The 18858-nt window shown below is 54.0% G+C and overlaps 1 protein-coding gene across 1 annotated transcript in view; it reads right to left on the reverse strand.

Annotated features, from left to right (window-relative positions):
* LOC130908703 (histone-lysine N-methyltransferase 2C-like) overlaps positions 1–18858 on the reverse strand; it is a 37948-nt gene that overhangs the window by 12283 nt on the left and 6807 nt on the right. Inside the window, 27 exon segments of the mRNA XM_057824417.1 lie at positions 62–533; positions 982–1086; positions 1231–1428; positions 1818–1891; positions 1965–2219; positions 2282–2362; positions 2433–2465; positions 2546–2689; positions 7547–7624; positions 7829–7982; positions 8048–8136; positions 8211–8312; positions 8566–8679; positions 8747–8862; positions 8946–9048; positions 9314–9367; positions 9435–9544; positions 9611–9775; positions 9880–10061; positions 10131–10235; positions 10305–10406; positions 10470–10589; positions 10759–10884; positions 11090–11191; positions 11258–11910; positions 11976–12167; positions 12243–18829. Coding sequence (XP_057680400.1) covers positions 62–533; positions 982–1086; positions 1231–1428; positions 1818–1891; positions 1965–2219; positions 2282–2362; positions 2433–2465; positions 2546–2689; positions 7547–7624; positions 7829–7982; positions 8048–8136; positions 8211–8312; positions 8566–8679; positions 8747–8862; positions 8946–9048; positions 9314–9367; positions 9435–9544; positions 9611–9775; positions 9880–10061; positions 10131–10235; positions 10305–10406; positions 10470–10589; positions 10759–10884; positions 11090–11191; positions 11258–11910; positions 11976–12167; positions 12243–18829 — 10616 coding nt within the window.

Here is an 18858-nt window from a genome sequence, read left to right on the forward strand (position 1 = left end):
ATGCCTATTGGTAAAAAGAGCAACTTGTTAAGAGACGGGAGTCATCGAGAAGACCACCTACCCGGTTGGAGCGAGAGAATCCGAGCGGCGTCAGAGGCTTTCGAGTCCGGCGAGGGTGCGGGGGAACCCAGGGTGTCGTGAGCTGGGGAAATGTTGGGGGCACAGCGCTGAACGGGTCGAGGCGTCCCCGCCGGCTTACAGTAAGGGTCCCAGGGAGATGCGGGGCGGGACGAAGGAGGCGAAAACATTTGGGGGGAGGAAGGGTGCTGCTGGATCGGGGAGCAGGAGTGGGGCGAGCGGGGAGACGGGGGAAGCGAGGAGTATCCCGAAGGCGGGGGTACTTGTGGTCTGAGGAACACGTCGTCTGCCAGCGAGGAGCCTTGGAAGAGGTTCTGCCTCGCCTGGAATTCCGGCGAGGCCTCCTGTTGCTGATTGGCCGAGAGCTGCTGCTGCCGCTGCTGCTCACTCTTCACCTGCTCCAGCTTCTGAGTGGCTTCGATCTTGGCCAACTGCTTGCTCTTCTGCCGCATTTGCTGAGGGGCGAGGGGGCACGTCAGCATCCGGTGGATAAAGACGGACAGAAATTTACGGCGCCTAGCGAGACGCTTCGCACGTTCGACCTGCTAGCTAAAGGCTAGCGGACGGCCGAGACCACCCCCCGCCCCCCGACAAGTACTAACGGCGAGTCCGAGACAATCCTGGCAGGTGGTCCTGCTCTCAGGTGGAGAAGCCAACACCCCCCCCAACGCACTTTTGATTCCCCCACGTGACCAAGCAGAGCTGCGTGGACAGCTCACGGCTTCGTCACCAAGGTGTCAGAACGAGTGGTTTTGAGCGAAAAACACGAGCGCCGCCTGCATCCGTGAACCTGAAATCCTCACGTCGCGGGTCAGACCGCAAATCGGGCACCTTTGAAGTCACGAGGATTTCAGGGGGTCACGGATGCTGGCCGTCAGGAAGGTTTTCACCTTGAGAGCTTACCAGAGCCTCTTTGCCACCTCCTGCTAGAGTTGTCTGGTAGGGACAAGCGCTATGTGTATTTTCCTGCCTCTTCTTACCGGCTGGCCATCTGTCTTTTACCTCTCCCTTTTCAATGAAACATCAAAGACATTAGTAGAAGAGGCGGGAACGACGCAGTCATCATCATCATCATGCTCCTCAGCACCAGGCATGCAGCCCCGTGGTTACCGCGGAGACGACGCCTGCACGGCACGCAAAGGGTGGACTCACCTGTCTCAACTTCCACTCCTGCTCCTGCTCCGACTCCCGAGGCCTGAGCGGGTCCTTCGGCCCCGGGTCGGCGTCCGGGGAGACGCCGTCGTAGAGGCCCTGTGGCATCGGCTGAGGTGGCGGCGCCCGCTTGAGAGGCTCGCCGGACATGTGGACCTTGCTGATGCGTTGAGCCGCGCGGTTGTCCCGCGCGCGTTGCTGTAAGACACCACATCGTTGCCATGAGGCACTTTTTCCTTATATTTGACAGAACAATGGTTAAGACCAGTGGTGTCCAAACTTTTTTCTCCACTTTCAGAAAAATGAAAGGAACCGATTTCATTTGTCAAACTGAGGATCGATTCAAAAGATCAGCTTTTTAAAATTTTTAAGTAAAGTATGAAGTCATTGGCGACAATAGACGTCCGTCAATAGCAGTGAAACATGATCACTCGATAACCGTCCGTAAATGAGTACAGGGAGACGAGCGACAAAACCATCCAGAGGGATAAGCAATATTTGTATTTACGCGACTGAAACGTTTGAAAAGTTTGCAGAAGGAAGGAAATGTCCAGGAAAAACAAGTAAGATTTTCGAGCGTAACTCACCACATAAGGTGCTCGGTCCTGGGAGCTGGCCTTCCTCCAGAGTTTGGCGATCTGCTTGACTCTCGTGGACCACTCTGGCACGCGCAAAGCATCGCCATCACGTGTTTGCACGCCAGTCAGAAAACACATTCTCTGTGTTGCGCCTACCGGGGTACTGCTCCCTCAGCTGGGGGAAGTTGGTGTTGCAGTAGAGAACAGGCGCCACGGTGGCCCGCTCACCCAGAGCCTCCTCCTTCTCCCACTTGATCATGCTCCTTTTGGCCGTGGACATGCCGTCGCGCTCGCCATCTCCCACCGGCCGATAGGTCGGGGGCTGACAAAGAGCGGATCCCCCCAGGTCGACGTCGGGAGCGCGGCCGCCCAAGCCGTTCGGCAGAGGCGCACGAGGAAACGTGACGGCGCCTGCCGAGTGATGCCATAGTTAAAAACGCGTCCCAGGCCTCCAAACCTACCTGCCCGCGTACCCGTGAAGGCGGCCTGCCGCTCGCCCCGGTCTGGGCTGAGCACGGCGGTGAAGAGGTCTTCTACGTCCTTCCCTTCTAGTTCTACAACAAGAGGCGGACGGATGAGCGACCCGTGTGCCCGGCCGCCGAGAGAAGGCCGGAGCGCTCATACCTGGAATCTTGTACAATTTGCTGAGAATAGCACCTAAAACCACAAAAAGAGCCGTCAAAAAAAATAAATAAATAAACATTCGGGGAACACGCGCGTCGACGGGGCTCGCTCACCGTCCGACACCATCTTGTCCAGCTCCGGGTTCAAGATGGCGTCCAGAGGCTCTTCGTTTAAGGTTTTCTGGGCCCGCCCGCCGCTTCCCGTCAGCTCGGAGCTAAGCAAAGGCTCTCGCGCTACGGAGCCCGCGTCCGGGCCAGCTGAGAGATGACACAGAAATTGGCTCGGTCAGTAAGGACGGAAGAGCGCCACTAGGGTCCCGGTGCCCGCGGCCCAATTCTGTCTGGTCAAAGCGCAAGTGCGGCACCTCGGAATCGACGCGGCAGCCGGATCGCGACTGATGGAAACGTTTGACGCGATCGACCCATAAAAGAAGCTACATGGATACGGGCAAAAACTTGAGGTGCCGGCGTACCAAACGGCGATGGGGAGTGCGCCGCTTGGAAATGGCCTATAAAACAAACACAGTTGGCCTCCGAGCTGACCTGTCGTAGAGGCTATTGACAGGCTAACAGAAGCAACTATCCATCATTTTCCGCTTGCTCCGGGGTCAGGTTGCGGGGGCAGCAGCTTTAACAGGGAAGCCCAGACTTTCCTCTCCCCAGCCACTTCAACCAGCTCCTCCGGCGGGATCCCAAGGCGTTCCCAGGCCAGCCAAGAGACAGTCTCTCCAGCGAGTCCTGGGTCGTCCCCTGGGCCTCCCGCAGCTGGAACATGCCCGGAACACCTCTCCTGGGAGGTGTCCAAGAGGCATCTGAACAAGATGCTCGAGCCACCTCAGCTGGCTCCTCTCAACGCGGAGGAGTAGCCGCTCGACGCAGAGTCCCGGATGACCGAGCTTCTCACCCTATCTCTAAGGGAGAGCCCGGACACCCTGCGGTGGAAACTCATTTCGGCTGCTTGTATCCGGGATCTTGTTCTTTCGGTCAAGACTCACAGCTCATGACCATAGGTGAGGGTAGGAACGTAGATCGACTGGTAAATCGAGAGCTTTGCCTTTCGGCTCAGCTCCTTCGTCATTACTACAGACCGGTGCAGCGTCCGCATTACTGCAGACGCGGCACCGATCCACCTGTCGATCTCCCACTCCGTCTTACCCTTACTCGTGAACAAGACCCCAAGATACTTGAACTCCTCCACTTGGGGCAGGATCTCATCCCCGACCCTGAGAGGGCACTCCACCCTTTTCCGACTGAGGACCATGGTCTCGGATTTGGAGGTGTTGATCTTCATCCCAAGAGGTTCACACTCGGCCACGAACCGCTCCAGTGAGAGTTGGAGGTCACGGCTTGGTGAAGCATAAGCACCACATCATCTGCAAAAAGCAGAGATTCAATGCTGAGGTCACCAAACCAGACCCCCTCAACGCTTCGGCTGCACCTAGTAATTCTGTACATAAAAATTATGAACAGAATCGGTGACAAAGGGCAGCCTTGGCGGAGTCCAACCCTCACTGGGAACGAATTCGACTTACTGCCGGCAATGCGGACCAAACTGACACCGGTCGTACAGGGTCCGAACATCCCTTACCAAGGGGCTCGGTACCCCGTACTCCCGGAGCACCCCTCACAGGACTCCCATAGGCACATGATCGAACGCCTTCTCCAGATCCACAAAGCACATGGAGACTGGTAGGGTGAGCTCCCATGCACCCTTGAGGACCCTGCCAAGGGTATAGAGCTGGTCTACTGTTCCACGGCTGGGACGAAAACCACACTGCTCCCCCTGAATCAGAGATTCGACTTCCCGACGCACCCTCCTCTCCAGCACCCCTGAATAGACTTTACCGGGGAGGCTGAGGAGTGTGATCCCTCAATAATTGGAACACACCCTCCGGTCCCCCTTGTTAAAAAGGGGGAACACCACCCCGATCTGCCAATCCAGAGGCACTGTCCTCGATGTCCACGCGATGTTGTAGAGGTGTGTCAGCCACGACAGCCCGACAACATCCAGAGCCTTTAGGAACTCCGGGCAATCTCATCGACCCCTGGGGCCTTGCCACCAGGGAGCTTTCTGACCACCTCAGTGACTTCAACCCCAGAGATTGGAGAGCCCACCACGGAGTCCCCAGACTCTTCTTCCTCAAAGGAAGTAATGTCGGTGGGATTGAGGAGGGCTTCAAAGTACTCTCCCCACCGACTCACGACGTCCTGAGTCGAGGTCAGCAGTGCCCCATCTTCACTATACACAGTGTTGACGGTGCACTGCTTTCCTCTCCTCAGAGGCCGGATGGTGGCCCAGAATTTCCTCGAAGCCGTCCGGAAGTCGTTTTCCATGGCCTCGCCGAACTCCTCCCATGTTCGAGTTTTTGCCTCGGCGACCGCCGAAGCTGCAGTCTGCTTGGGCAGCCGGTACCTGTCAGCTGCCTCCGGAGTCCCACAGGCCAAAAAGGCCCGATAGGCCTCCTTCTTCAGCTTGACGACATCCCTTACCGCTGGTGTCCACCAGCGGGTTCGGGGATTGCCGACACGACAGGCACCAACCACCTTACGGCCACAGCTCCGATTGGCCGCCTCAACAATGGAGGTCCGGAACATAGCCCACTCGGACTCAAAGTCCCCCACCTCCCCCGAGACAAGGGAGAAGTTCTGCCGGAGGTGGGTGTTGAAACTTTCTGACAGGGGATTCTGCCAGACGTTCCCAGCAGACCTTCACAATACGTTTGGGCCAGCATCTTCCCCCGCCATCGGAGCCAACACACCACCAGGTGGTGATCAGTTGACAGCTCGCCCCTCTCTTTACCCGAGTGTCCAAAACATGCGGCCGGAAGTCCAATGACACGATTACAAAGTTGATCATCGAATTGCAGGATAGGGCGTCCTGGTGCCAAGTTCACATATGGACACCCCTATGTTTGAACATGGTGTTCGTTATGGACAAACCGTGAGGAGCACAGACGTCCAATAACAGAACATAACTCGGGTTCTGATCGCGTGGGCCGTTCCTCCCAATCACGCCCCTCCAGGTCTCACTATCATTGCCCACGTGAGCGTTGAAGTCCCCCCAGGAGAATGAGGGAGTCCCCAGAGGGGGCGCTCTCCAGCACACCCTTCAAGGACTCCAAAAAGGGTGGGGACTCTGAGCTGCTGTTCGGTACATAAGCGCAAACAACAATCAGAAACCGTCCTGCCACCCGAAGGCGGAGAGAGGCTACCCTCTCGTCTACCGGGGTAAACCCCAACGTACAGGCGCCAAGCCGGGGGGCAATAAGTATACCCACACCTGCTCGGCGCCTCTCACCGTGGGTAACTCCAGAGTGGAAAAGAGTCCAGCCCCTCTCGAGAGGATCGGTACCAGAACCCAAGCTGTGTGTGGAGGAGAGTCCGACTATATCTAGTTGGAACTTCTCTGCCTCACACACCAGCTCTGGCTCCTTCCCTGCCAGAGAGGTGACATTCCATGTCCCAAGAGTTAGCTTCTGCAGCTGGGGATCGGACCACCAAGGCCCCCGCATTTGGCTGCCGCCCAACTCCCTACGCACCAGACCCCTTTGGCCCATCCCACAGGTGGTGAGCCCATGGGAAGGGGAACCCACGTTGCCTTTTCGGGCTGTGCCTGGCTGGGCCCCATAGGGACAGGCCCGGCCACCAGACGCTTGCCTTCGAGCCCCACCTCCAGGCCTGGCTCCATAGGGGGGCCCCAGTAACCCGCGTCCGGGCAAGAGAAACTTTGATTTGTTCATTTGTATTATTCATCATAAGGAGTCTTTTTGAGCCATGCTTTGTCTGGCCCCCTCACCTAGGACCTGTTTGCCATGGGTGACCCTACCAGGGGCTTAAAGCCCCAGACAACTTAACTCCTAGGATCATTGGGACACGCAAACCCCTCCACCACGACAAGGTGATGACTCAGGGAGTGAGTTTGTTTCTTTCTAGCAGAAGCCAGATGGGCAAAGCTTGCCATGTGAAACTCCTTCTGACAGGTTTGTGAGAAACTTCAAATGCACTTTCCTGGTGGACCGAACAGTACCTTTTGCAGTTTGGCAACAAGGATTTGAGTGAAACGCAAACAGGACTGTTCAAAAGATCCAATATAGTCACGGGTGTCCAAACTGTGGCCCGCTGCTTCAGTTTTTCTGACGATTGGTGGTTTCACACACTTTGCTCTGTTTTAAACAGACCAGAGCTCGTTTTTCTCAGATAGTCCACTTCGTTCTGTAAATGTGAGCGTGCTTCGGAACTCTAGGTTGGACCAAACAAAGGAACTCTGGTCTGCAGGTCTCGGTCCGCTTTAAGCGCACCCTGCTTCGCTTGTGAATGCAAGTGGACTTAGGCTACTTTACGAGGGTGCAGTGTCCCAGCCTGGAACTGTGACGCTCCACCAAATGCATCCTCGGAAGCTGAAGTACAGTGCGCATGCTATTCAAAATCAACAATGGGAAGAGGACAGACAATTAAATGTGTCCAAATGTTGTCGTACTGCGCTAAGCAGTTGCATAGGATACACAGAATCGGGTTCCAATGTGGCAGTTGTGTTTTGCATGGTGTTCCTGAACGCACCGTGTGAGATGCGGAAGGGTGGGGTAGGGTACTTTCACTATGTTCGGTTGTTGTTGGCGTCGCCTACAGCCGACAATAGCCCTGTTGCACAAGTTCTAAAATAAAGGATTAAACACCTGACGAAGCTGGCGACTTCCTTGTCGTTTTAACAGTATTAGGGAAATAAATGCCTGTGCCAGAGGCTCCATATTTCAGTTGTTTTTTTTCCCGGCAGGTATGGGGTGGGAGCTAGTTCGGTTTGCCCAGTGTGAATGCTGAACCTTTTCAACAAGTCTTTTTCAAGTGTAGCTCTCCAACCCTGACCCTCTTAGTCTAATGTGAAAGTGTGCCCTATGACCCACACAGGAAGCTTAAATTTGGCCCACATATTCTGTTGCACTTCTCAGCTTTAACACTAGTTGTGGGTAGTCACTTAAACAGTGCCTGAAAATGGCCGGCCCTCCTCCAGCGAAAAATGACACCCCCGATTTCGGTGGATCCTGACTAACATCCCAAAAGGATTAAATGAGGAAATGGCATGAAATGACAGACAGTGGCAGTGGCCCCGCCCCCGCCTACCTGTTGGTCCCGTGGCCAAAATATGAGGATGAGTGTTGAGAACGTCACACAGATCCACCAGCGCGTCGTCCGACACCGCTGCTCGGCGACACACAAGCAATGAGGACACAGTGAGGTCGCGGACCGCCGCGTTGAGGAAGGACTCTCTGGTTCCGATACGTCGGCCAATAGAAAAGCAGTACTATCCCGGCGCCGCGATAACGAGGCCGTCCTCAACGCGGCCTCTCGCGATGAGACAAATGCCAGGTGATGGAAGAAAAGTTGAACGCGAGCGGGACTCACGGAGTCTTTCGTGCTTTCTATTCGTCAGCTTTTCTGAGGGGGCGGCGCCTTTGCGATCCGGCGCTCCCGATCGGCCTGTCCCGGCCACCTCAGAGATCATTCTCCGGTCCACTTGACGAATGCGATAGAGAAGATCCCGACCGAAGAAGGCTTCCTTGAAGGGCGAGTCGAGTTAGTGTTGAGAAGCGAGTCGGTGACGACGAGTGTCCCGCGTCTTACTTGGAGATAAGACGGGAAGGCCTCTTCCAGCTTGGTCTTCTTCTTTCTGTACCTCTTCTTCACCTTGTCCGCGGTCTGCTCGGCTGCATCTGCGAGGATTAAGGGAATGACGATGACGCAGGCAAAAGAGGGCTTTACTCGTCGTCTTCGGTGCCACGGTTACCGTCCTCTCCCTGCGGTATCTCGCCTGAATCTCTGCGGCAGACTTTGATGGCGCCGGGTCCCGCCTTCCCACCTCGCTGCCGCACCATGAAGCCTCCGATACCTGGGAGAAGGCTTGGCGTTAGCCTGCACTATTTAGTTTTCCCTATTTTACAAAGGTTTTTTAAGCAGTGTCTGACCAAGTCACGGCAGTATTTATTTTACCTTTTATTCTGTAATGCCATAAATTAGTTTTACTATATATATATATATATATATATATATTATATATATATGATTCCACACAGCCAGATATCAGAATCGGGGGCAAATAATGGTATCGTTGCCATTTCTGTAAGGCAGAATGTGTGTCCTACCCGGCCTGTACGGCTTCCGCTTTCTCTTGGCCACGTCTTTGTTGACGTCATTCTCGGGGGCCTGGTGGTCTCTCTCGGGGCTTGAGTCTGACTTGAGGTCGCACTCCATGTGGCCTGCGCGCAGACACGCACGTTAACGGAAAGGCACATTCAGACAAGAGTGAGCGCGCCCGGGCGTAACCTGTTTCTGGGTGGGGCGGAGTCTGCAGGACCGACACGCTGTTCTGGTTAATGATCCTCAACTTCAGTTTAGGTTTGCACCTAATGATAGAAAAGAGCTGCTCCTCAATTCTTTGTCTCCATCGGTGCAAGTACATTAATGGAAAAATTTAGAGAGTGGGAAATACTGTAGGCGAGATATCAGATGACTTGTCGCTTACCTGCGGTACCTGCGAGCTGAGGTCAAGGGTTCAACCAGCGCTTGGAGTTGTGTCAGTCCCGACTCGGTCAGACAAACGCCGTCCTGATTGTACGTCTTTGTGTCTGTATACAAGTGTGCGCGCGCGCGCACACACACACACACACACGCTAACTAGGGATGTCCCCATCTGATCACGTGATCGTAAATCAGCACTAGACGCCAAATCCGTTTAGACTGGGACGGGCCAATAAACGTTCATTCAACTACTTTTGAGTGCTAATTAAGGTATTATTCTGCTTTTATTCATTTTAATTTGATCAGCATTCTATTAAGTTATAAATGTATTCATAATTCTATAAAAATGCATTGACCGTCATAGGAACGCACCTGCTTCACGACTCCTAGAGAAGATCTGAGCCATGTACAAGTTGTCCGGCCTCCCTGCAACATTCACGCAGGTCCAGCATCACGTCACGGCCACGTCATCGCGTTTCGACATGCGCAATACCGTATTGGAGGCGACGGCGCGTTTGGCAGAGCGAACAGTCGAAGCCTTCATCCGCGGTCATCTCCGCCTCGTCTTCGGTCGTCAGACCCTCGCAAACCGCGTGCACCCACCTGGCGTACACACAAGATGCGTCCTGACGTAACCGAAGAGAAAAAGGAGGAAAAAGTGCGTATTACCGGTCACACTGCTGGCACTGTAGAATGAGGTCATCGGGCACGTAGGTTCTTTGGCAAAGGGGGCAGCAGGTGAGACTGGCGCAGGGGCCGCAGCGACTGTAGTTACTCTGCCAATCGCAGTGCAGCCCGGGCGAGGCTGAGCCGCACTGGACGCACCACACGCACCTGGAGGACGCACGCAGACGGGACCGAAGCGATGGGATTTTCGCTGCCAATTGGACTCGAGCGAGTCCGAAGCGGAACATTTGGAATCGGCCGACGTAACCCACCACTTGCACTTCCAGGCCCCTTTGGGGACGGTGTGCAGGGGCGGGTCCAGGCAGTACGTGTGGTAGCTGATGTCGCAGTCGTCGCACAGCAGCAGTCGGCCGGGGTCCGAGGCCTGGCCGCACGCCTCACACACAGTACACTCCAGACAGCGCCAGCCTTTGGTCAGGATGACCCGAGTCACCTACGCCAAGCGGACAGCGTTTAGAGAGTCCCCGGAGGCGACCTACGCAAGATGTGAAGAGAGGCCTACCTTGACATTAACGCAGTACGGGTGGTAACACTGGCCGCACTGAGAACAGGCCAAGAGTCGACCTTCCGCTCCCTGTCCGAAGCTGCCGCAAACCACGCACATGTCCTATGCGACAAATGGCGAAAAGGAAGCAGTTTAGATGGCGCGGGGAGCACCGAATGGCGCGCGATCCACCTGTCTGAGCGTGAAGGCGTCGGATGTGGAGAACATCACCACCGTGTTGTGCATGGAATTCTCCTCCTCTTCCTTGGGCGGAACGGCCTCGGCGAAGCCATACTAAAACAACGCAGGATTTTTCCTGAGGCCCGCTCACAACAGCTGAAGTGCGTGGACTCTTACCACAGGAGAGACGGAGACACAGTCTTGAGTCTTTATCCGACTCCTTCCTCGGCCCCCTCGCCCCGCGCCGACGCCTCCTCCCCTGGACCTGCGCCTCCCGGGAAAGCCAGAGCCACGACCCTGCAAAGCGCACAGCGGGACTGAGCGACCGGCTTCAAAGACACACTGGGAATGAGGCGCCGCTCGTTTTGCACCGCGTCACGGGCAGGATGGGTGCCTAAGCATCCGCTCGGTGTACTGCTGGTTAGTTAGGTCTGAAGTCAACGAGGGTTAGGTAGCGCTTATTTACCACTCTCATGCTCCAGAGTGGAGAGTCTGCCCGACGGGACTTGGGGCTGTCCCGGCCCCCTTCGCCAATAGAATCCTGGGAGGAAGAGGGGGGGCTGACCGCCCTTACGTTACTCCACCACGAACCCTGAGGGGGATACCAGAGACGGGTCAAGAAACCAGGAAAAAAAGAGTCGGGATGATTGTAAAGGCAAAACGCAGGGAAGTGAAAACAACGGACAAACGGAAAACACCTCGAGATGATGCCGTTACTACGATGACGGCATGCACGCAAGCAATCGGGTGACAGGTCTGTACAGAACCGTCACGCGGAGTCCAGACGTCACACCTACCTGCCTCACCCGGGCCCGGCCAGGAGAGAACTTCCTCTTTGAGATGGCTGGCTTGCCCATGCCAATCTTACGGGTCAGCGGGATCACCGTAGTTGGAGGAGTCTATTAAAAAAAAATACACGGTATTACTGGACAACTACCGCATTAAATAACAAGTAATGTTTTCACCTTGCAGAGAGGTGGTGACTCTCGGTACGGAGGACTGAAGCTAAGGGGCGGCGAAGGAGGAGAGAGTGGTGGTGGCGAGATGGGCACCCTGATGGGGGACGTCTCCGGCGACGCTTCAGTGGAGAAAGGGGACTGTCTGAGGCGGATGGAAAGCTCGTCCGATGGGGGCAAAGAGCGAGGGGGCATCCTGAGACTTCGCGCGGTGAAAGGCGGGGGACTGACGGAGGACGGCAGCGTGACGCCGACAGACGACGAGCTCAACAGCTTCATGACCTCAGCGTCTAAAGACTGCTCTGCCTCCCCGTCGCTGCTACTTTCCCTCGCTTCCTTCCGGTTCGGCCCGATTGTAACCACACCCATGACTGAGCCATCCTTCTCGGAGGAGCCGCCATGGGATGGGACACTTTCCGGTATCTTGGGGGACAACCCAGCCGTACCAGAGTCCTCGCATCCCCATTCCCTCTGCTCGTCTGGAGACGCCAGCGCCTCCGGCGCTATGCCGAGGGGAAGGGAAACATCCGAGGAGACGTCGCAATGTAGAAGCGCGGCAGGCAACGGTGAAGTGGAGCTGCTAGGTGAGTGTGAGGAGGGTGAGGCAGGATGGAAGCAGATGGGGGATAACGCAGCGGAATCACCAGGCGACAAATAGATTCCTAAGAAAATACAGAACGTCGTTATCATCATTACCACAGTCAATAAAAGACTGCCAACTTCATACCTGATAAGAGACGCCTTGAACGACTGAGCTCACGGTTTTCCTCCTGATGCTCTTTGTGCTGATCTTCCTCATCATTCTTCCGGTGGTGCGCCCTATTCTCCTCTTGCGTTCGCTCTTCATTCTGCTCCTTGTCCAGTATTTCTCCTTCTGTCTTCTTGTATAAGCCGAGATTTTCTTCCTGTTCCACCATAGCTGTTGGACAAATAATTTTGGTCACGTCTGAAAGTCATTCAAAAGGAGATTGTGGCCGTGCTCAACCATACTTACTCGCGGTGCACTCCCTGTTAGACAAAATGGTAGGAGTCAGCGGAGGGCTGCTTTCTGACTGAGCGCGGGTGTGAAATGCTGAACTGGTGTCCGGTTCCTCGGGACATTGCGCGATCTCGGCTTTAGTAAGTCTGGAAGGACTACAACAATAGCTCTTATTCACTTCGACGTCTTGTGGAGAGCAAGTAGGGGGGGAACTCTTGAGCGTTTCCAGAGGGGAAATAGTTTTAGGCGTTTCAGCATCTTGCAGAGTGGTACTGCTAGCTGGTCTTTCATTCAAGGGTCTTAGAGGTGTCAGGGGCATCGTAACAGCCTGGCTAGCAGCCGACGGGCCACCGGATAGGCAACTCAAAGATTCCAGAGGCGCATCTGAACTATTATCAAGTTTAAGTGAACTCCCAATGACAGAGTCCTCATCCTGGGAGGCACCTATTAAGTCTGATTCGTTGCTGGCAAGTGCACAACCGGGACAAATTTCATCAGCCTGTGTTGGAGTCGGGCTAGGGCTAGTGAGAGCAAATGTCCGTAATGCCGTAACAGTTTGTAAGGAACTTTGGTCGCTGGCTTCCAAGAAAATGTTGTTCAGAGCTTGGCTATCAGAGCTGTCTGCAACATATCTACAGTGCGTAGGACTCAGAGAGGTTGAACAGAAAGGCTCTGTAGCAGGTGGACTGCTGCGAGTCAAGACCTGCAAGGGACCAGATTGTGTGAGCTGAGGCTGCTCTGGATCATGTACATAGCCAGTTGTACTGCAACCACCCCCTGGACCAGGACTGCTTTCAAACCCGCTAATGTGGCACGGATGGTTAACTGCTGTCTTGGTATCTTCTTTTTGAGGTAGGACAGTACCCCTGTGAGTGGAGAGAATTGATGAGGGGCTGGCTGGCGTCTGGGAAGAACAACCTGTTAGCATCACAGGGCTACCCGGTTGGCTCAAAGGACTTGTCCTAGCCGGTAAACGTTTGACAGGGGCCCGATCCGTCATCGTGTCACGTGAGGCCCAAAGATCGTCGGCAGGACTAGAGGGCATTTCATCTGAACGCGAAGCGCTAGTACGGATATGTTCTGGGCTGCCTTTCGCAGCCTCAGCATCAGAAGACACGTGAGCGAGGCTACTGCGGTACACTGAAGTGCTTTGGTGAACAAGGCTTTCCGGTGCAGGCGACTGCTCGCTCTGCGGCCGTGAAAATTTCGAGGTTGAGGGCACGACAATGGCAGACCTATGAAGAACTGTTCCTGGTCTCGGCGCATCCAGGTTTAGATTTTGTCGAACATCAGCAGGTCTAGGTTCTATGCGGGTGCCATCTTGAAAGAAGGCAGTTGTGAAGGTGTCTTGTGCAATAAACTGGCAAGCAACAGGCACCTGTGCTTGCAAAGACTTGGTAGGTTGCGTCGAGGAAGTCTGTGCTGGACTCGCAGGCTGTGACAGACTACGTGGTACGCAGCTAAGTGGGGCGCTTGAGGGGCTGCAGGGAGCTGAACGGGGCCAGCAAGGAGAGCGGTTACAGACTGCTGTGAGGTCCAGTGTATATGTAATTGGATGAGAGGATTGACCAGGTGCAGCTTCAACAACTTTTGTAGGACTCTGCTGAGTTGCTGTTACGACATGTGAAGGACTATGCAGATCAGGATTACATTTCCCTTGATGAATTTGGAGTATTGGTGGTTCATTGGTGACATCGGCAGGACCACAGGGTCTGCTAAGCTGTATTCCATCATCTAGGACACGGCTATCAGAAGGGATCTTCTCAGGGTTTGCTTCATTGTCATATCTGCGTGTACTAAGCAAGGACATGGTACAATCCTGCACAACAGTTCTGGGGAACACTCTTGTGGCAAGATGTTCCCTGGTTGAATCTATGGATAGAGAACCTAGCTGAGGTGGCGTAGGCATCAAAAGGACAGAGTTTTCCTGCGGGTCCAAAGGAACACTAGGCAACTGAGGGGGTGTGGAACAAATTTGAGGTATTGGGGAGCTTGTGTCTTTCTCTTTGTACTCCCAAAGATGATTGACTAGCAGGTCTTTCTTCACATGGCCTAGACTAGGCGGAGATGCAGCGGTATATTCCTGGAGTTCTGCAGACTCAAAGCAAGACACATGGCTTGCTACAGTCTCATTCGGACCAAATGGAGATTGCAGTGCAACTTTTTTTAGGTTTGTTCTACAAACAGGTGCAGGATTTGAATGTTTTCCAGAACTCTTTCCATCAATAAGAGTGTCAAGTTTTATTGAATTGGAATTTGGCGTTGGCTCTGCGTTGCTTGAGCGCAATGACACCGGACTTTCATGGAGTTCCGCAGAGACGGATGATGACAGTGCTGGACTTAGGTGGACCTCTGAGGTGATTGGTGCTGTGGTGATTGGTGGTGAGGATACTGGACTTGATCCCATGTCTATTAATTTAGAAAGGGATAGGACTGGACTTTGCTGGAGCTCGGAGGGCCTCGATATAGATGGTAATGGACTTTTTGGAAACTCTACCACATTAGAAGATGGTACTGAATTTTGATGAAGCTCAGAGACATGAGGAGATGGGACTGGATTTTGGTGAAGCTCATTGAGATTAGATGGACTTTGATGGAGCTCGGCGGTGTTCAGAGGGGATGGTGTTAGACTACGAGGGAGCTCTCTAACTTTATAGGCAAATGGGAGAGGACTCACTGGACACTCATGAATCTCTGTGTCATTAGCAGAAGGGACCAGGTCTCGCTTAAATTCCGTAGGTTTTGAGAAAGGTGGTACTGGACTTTGCGGAAGCTCACTTATATTATCGGTCCTTTGTATTGGATTTTGTGGGATCTCTGGGAATTTAGAAGGAAAGTTTGGTTGGAACTCAGTGGTGTTAGAAAAGGAAGGGACTGGACTTTGCTGGGGTTGGGCAGTGTTGGGAGATGGGACTGGACTTTGATGCAGCACTCCGACGTTAGAAGATTGGGGTGGATACAGATTGAGTTTCTGTGTAATAGAAGGAGATTGTGCTGGACTTTGATGGATCTCTGTGGCCTTCAACATCGGTGAGACTGGAATTAGATGATGCTCCATGATATCTGAGGGAGATGGTTTTGGACTTTGCTGGAAATCTCTTATGAAAGGATTTGGGAGTGCACTTTTTTGTATTTCTTCTTTGTCACTGGATGGAGATTGGACTGGATTTAGATCCTTTGTGTCGGAAGGAGACGGGACTGGGCTTGGATGTGGGTCCTTTGTGTCGGAAGGGGACAGGACTGGGCTTGGATGTGGGTCCTTTGTGTCGGAAGGGGACGGGACTGGACTTGGATGTGGGTCCTTTGTGTCGGAAGGAGACGGGACTGGACTTGGATGTGGGTCCTTTGTGTCGGAAGGAGACGGGACTGGACTTGGATGTGGGTCCTTTGTGTCGAAAGGAGACGGGACTGGACTTGGATGTGGGTCCTTTGTGTCGGAAGGAGACGGGACGGGACTTGGATGTGGGTCCTTTGTGTCGGAAGGAGACGGGACGGGACTTGGATGTGGGTCCTTTGTGTCGGAAGGAGACGGGACGGGACTTGGATGTGGGTCCTTTGTGTCGGAAGGAGACGGCACTGGACTTGGATGTGGGTCCTTTGTGTCGGAAGGAAGCGGAACTGGACTTGGATGTGGGTCCTTTGTGTCCGAAGGAGGCGGGACTGGGCTTGGATGTGGGTCCTTTGTGTCCGAAGGAGACGGGACTGGGCTTGGATGTGGGTCCTTTGTGTCCGAAGGAGACGGGACTGGACTTGGATGTGGGTCCTTTGTGTCCGAAGGAGACGGGACTGGACTTGGATGAGGGTCCTTTGTGTCCGAAGGAGACGGGACTGGACTTGGATGAGGGTCCTTTGTGTCCGAAGGAGACGGGACTGGACTTGGATGAGGGTCCTTTGTGTCCGAAGGAGACGGGACTGGACTTGGATGTGGGTCCTTTGTGTCATAAGGAGACGGGACTGGACTTGGATGTGGGTCCTTTGTGTCCGAAGGAGACGGGACTGGACTTGGATGTGGGTCCTTTGTGTCCGAAGGAGACGGGACTGGACTTGGATGAGGGTCCTTTGTGTCCGAAGGAGACGGGACTGGACTTGGATGAGGGTCCTTTGTGTCCGAAGGAGACGGGACTGGACTTGGATGAGGGTCCTTTGTGTCCGAAGGAGACGGGACTGGACTTGGATGTGGGTCCTTTGTGTCATAAGGAGACGGGACTGGACTTGGATGTGGGTCCTTTGTGTCCGAAGGAGACGGGACTGGACTTGGATGTGGGTCCTTTGTGTCCGAAGGAGACGGGACTGGACTTGGATGTGGGTCCTTTGTGTCCGAAGGAGACGGGACTGGACTTGGATGTGGGTCCTTTGTGTCCGAAGGAGACGGGACTGGACTTGGATGTGGGTCCTTTGTGTCCGAAGGAGACGGGACTGGACTTGGATGTGGGTCCTTTGTGTCCGAAGGAGACGGGACTGGACTTGGATGTGGGTCCTTTGTGTCCGAAGGAGACGGGACTGGACTTGGATGTGGGTCCTTTGTGTCCGGAGGAGACGGGACTGGACATGGATGTGGGTCCTTTGTGTCCGGAGGAGACGGGACTGGACATGGATGTGGGTCCTTTGTGTCCGGAGGAGACGGGACTGGACTTGGATGTGGGTCCTTTGTGTCGGAAGGAGACTGGACTGGACTTGGATGTGGGTCCTTTGTGTCGGAAGGAGACGGGACTGGACTTGGATGTGGGTCCTTTGTGTCGGAAGGAGACGGGACTGGACATGGATGTGGGTCCTTTGTGTCGAAAAGAAACGGGACTGTACTCGGATGTGGGTCCTTTGTGTCGGAAGGAGACCGGACTGTACTCGGATGTGGGTCCTTTGTGTCGGAAGGAGACGGGACTGGACTCGGATGTGGGTCCTTTGTGTCGGAAGGAGACGGGACTGGACTTAGATGTTGATCTATTGTGTCAGAGGGAGAAAGGACTGGACATAGATGTGGATCTTTTGTGTCAAAAGGAGACGAGACTGGACATAGATGGGGATCCTTTGTGTCGTATGGAGACGGGACTGGACTTAGATTGGGATCTTTTGTGTCAGAAGGAGACGAGACTGGACTTAGATGGAGCTCTGTAACAGAAGATTTTGAAGGTGTTGGACTTTGCTGGAGCTCTTTGATATTAGGACATGGGAGTGGACTTTGTTGTAGCTCTGTGTCATTAGGAGATTGGACTGGATTTCGATGAAGATCCTTCGCATGAGGAGATGGGACGGGACTTTGCTGGCACTCTATTAGGCTTGAAGAATATGGGGCTGGGTTTGGTTGGAGCTCTGTGATATTAGGAGATGGATCTGGACCTAGCTGTTCTATTGTGTTTGTAGGAGGTAGAACTTGACTTTTCTGGAGCTCTGGAGCTTTAGAAGGTGATGGAACAGGACTCTGTAGCAGCTCTGTGGGGTGTGACGATAACGCTATTGGTTTGAAGTCTGTAGGCTCATATGGTGATTTTGGTGAAGTTCCTCCATGTTGTGTTGGTGTCAAGTGACTTGTCCGTAGCTCAGTACCGTATGAAGAACCTCGGTGAGGCTCTGTATTGTTCATGGAAGATGGTGTCGGACTTCGTGAAAATTCTCTGAGGTTCGCATTTGATGGCAGGGGACTTTGTCCCAGCACTGTGGAAGTACTGGGTGATGGTGCTGGACTTTGCTGGGGGTCTGCAGGGCTAGGTGATTGTTTTGGACTTTGTTTATGTTCTCCTGGGTTAGGGGATAATTCTGGACTACGCTGAAGCCCCACTGGGTCAGAGGGAGACAGAACTAGACATAGTCCAAGTTCTGGTGGGTGAGAAGGAGATGGTTCTGGACTAAGTCCATGCTGTGGCTCTGGGTCCAGAGAAGGAGAGGATGGTTGGCTGGATTTTAGTTGTGTGGCCCAAGGTGGTGATGAAGTCAGGCTTTGTTGAAGGGAGGGACAATGAGACAAGACTAGACTTAGTCTTTGGTCGGTGGCGTGAAAGGTAGATGGTGTTGTACATTGCTGTTGCTCTTTTGGGTGAGAGGAAGAAAGCACTACACTCAGTCCCTGCTCTGTGGTACTGGAAGGAGAGGGGGCTGGACTTCGATGGAGTTCTGTTGAGTAAAAGGGAGATAAGACTTGACCTAGTCTTTCATCAGTGTTGTGAAAGGGAGACCGTATCGCACTTTGCTGTTGCTCTGCGGGGTCAGAGGGAGAAAGGACTATACTCAGTCCTTGCCCTGTCGGGTGAGAGGGAGACAGTACTATACTTAGACTTTGCTCTGCGGGGCTAGGACAAGGGGGAGTTGGACTTTGTTGGAGCTCTGCAATGGATGGAGAAGATGTTGGACTTCCACGTGACAGTCTCGTGACCTCGGTCGGAGTTGGAGCCTGCTCTGAACATGAGAGTTGGCCTGGGCTGTTAGCAGTAGTATTTATGGGGAGAACTTCAGTAAGGCTTTCAACATCTGCCACCTGCGCGGGAGTGAGTCGCTGGTCTCCGACAGGACTGTTTGAGACCTGCGCCTTCTGAAGCCGACAGGTAGAGCATACGAAACTTTGGTTGTCACGCTCTGTTGCGTTGACGCCAATGCACTGGGTGTGGACACACCTACGACACAAAAGCGGCAAATCGGTGAG

The sequence above is a fragment of the Corythoichthys intestinalis genome, chromosome 20 (genome assembly GCF_030265065.1).
Source record: "Corythoichthys intestinalis isolate RoL2023-P3 chromosome 20, ASM3026506v1, whole genome shotgun sequence".
NCBI lineage: Eukaryota > Metazoa > Chordata > Actinopteri > Syngnathiformes > Syngnathidae > Corythoichthys > Corythoichthys intestinalis.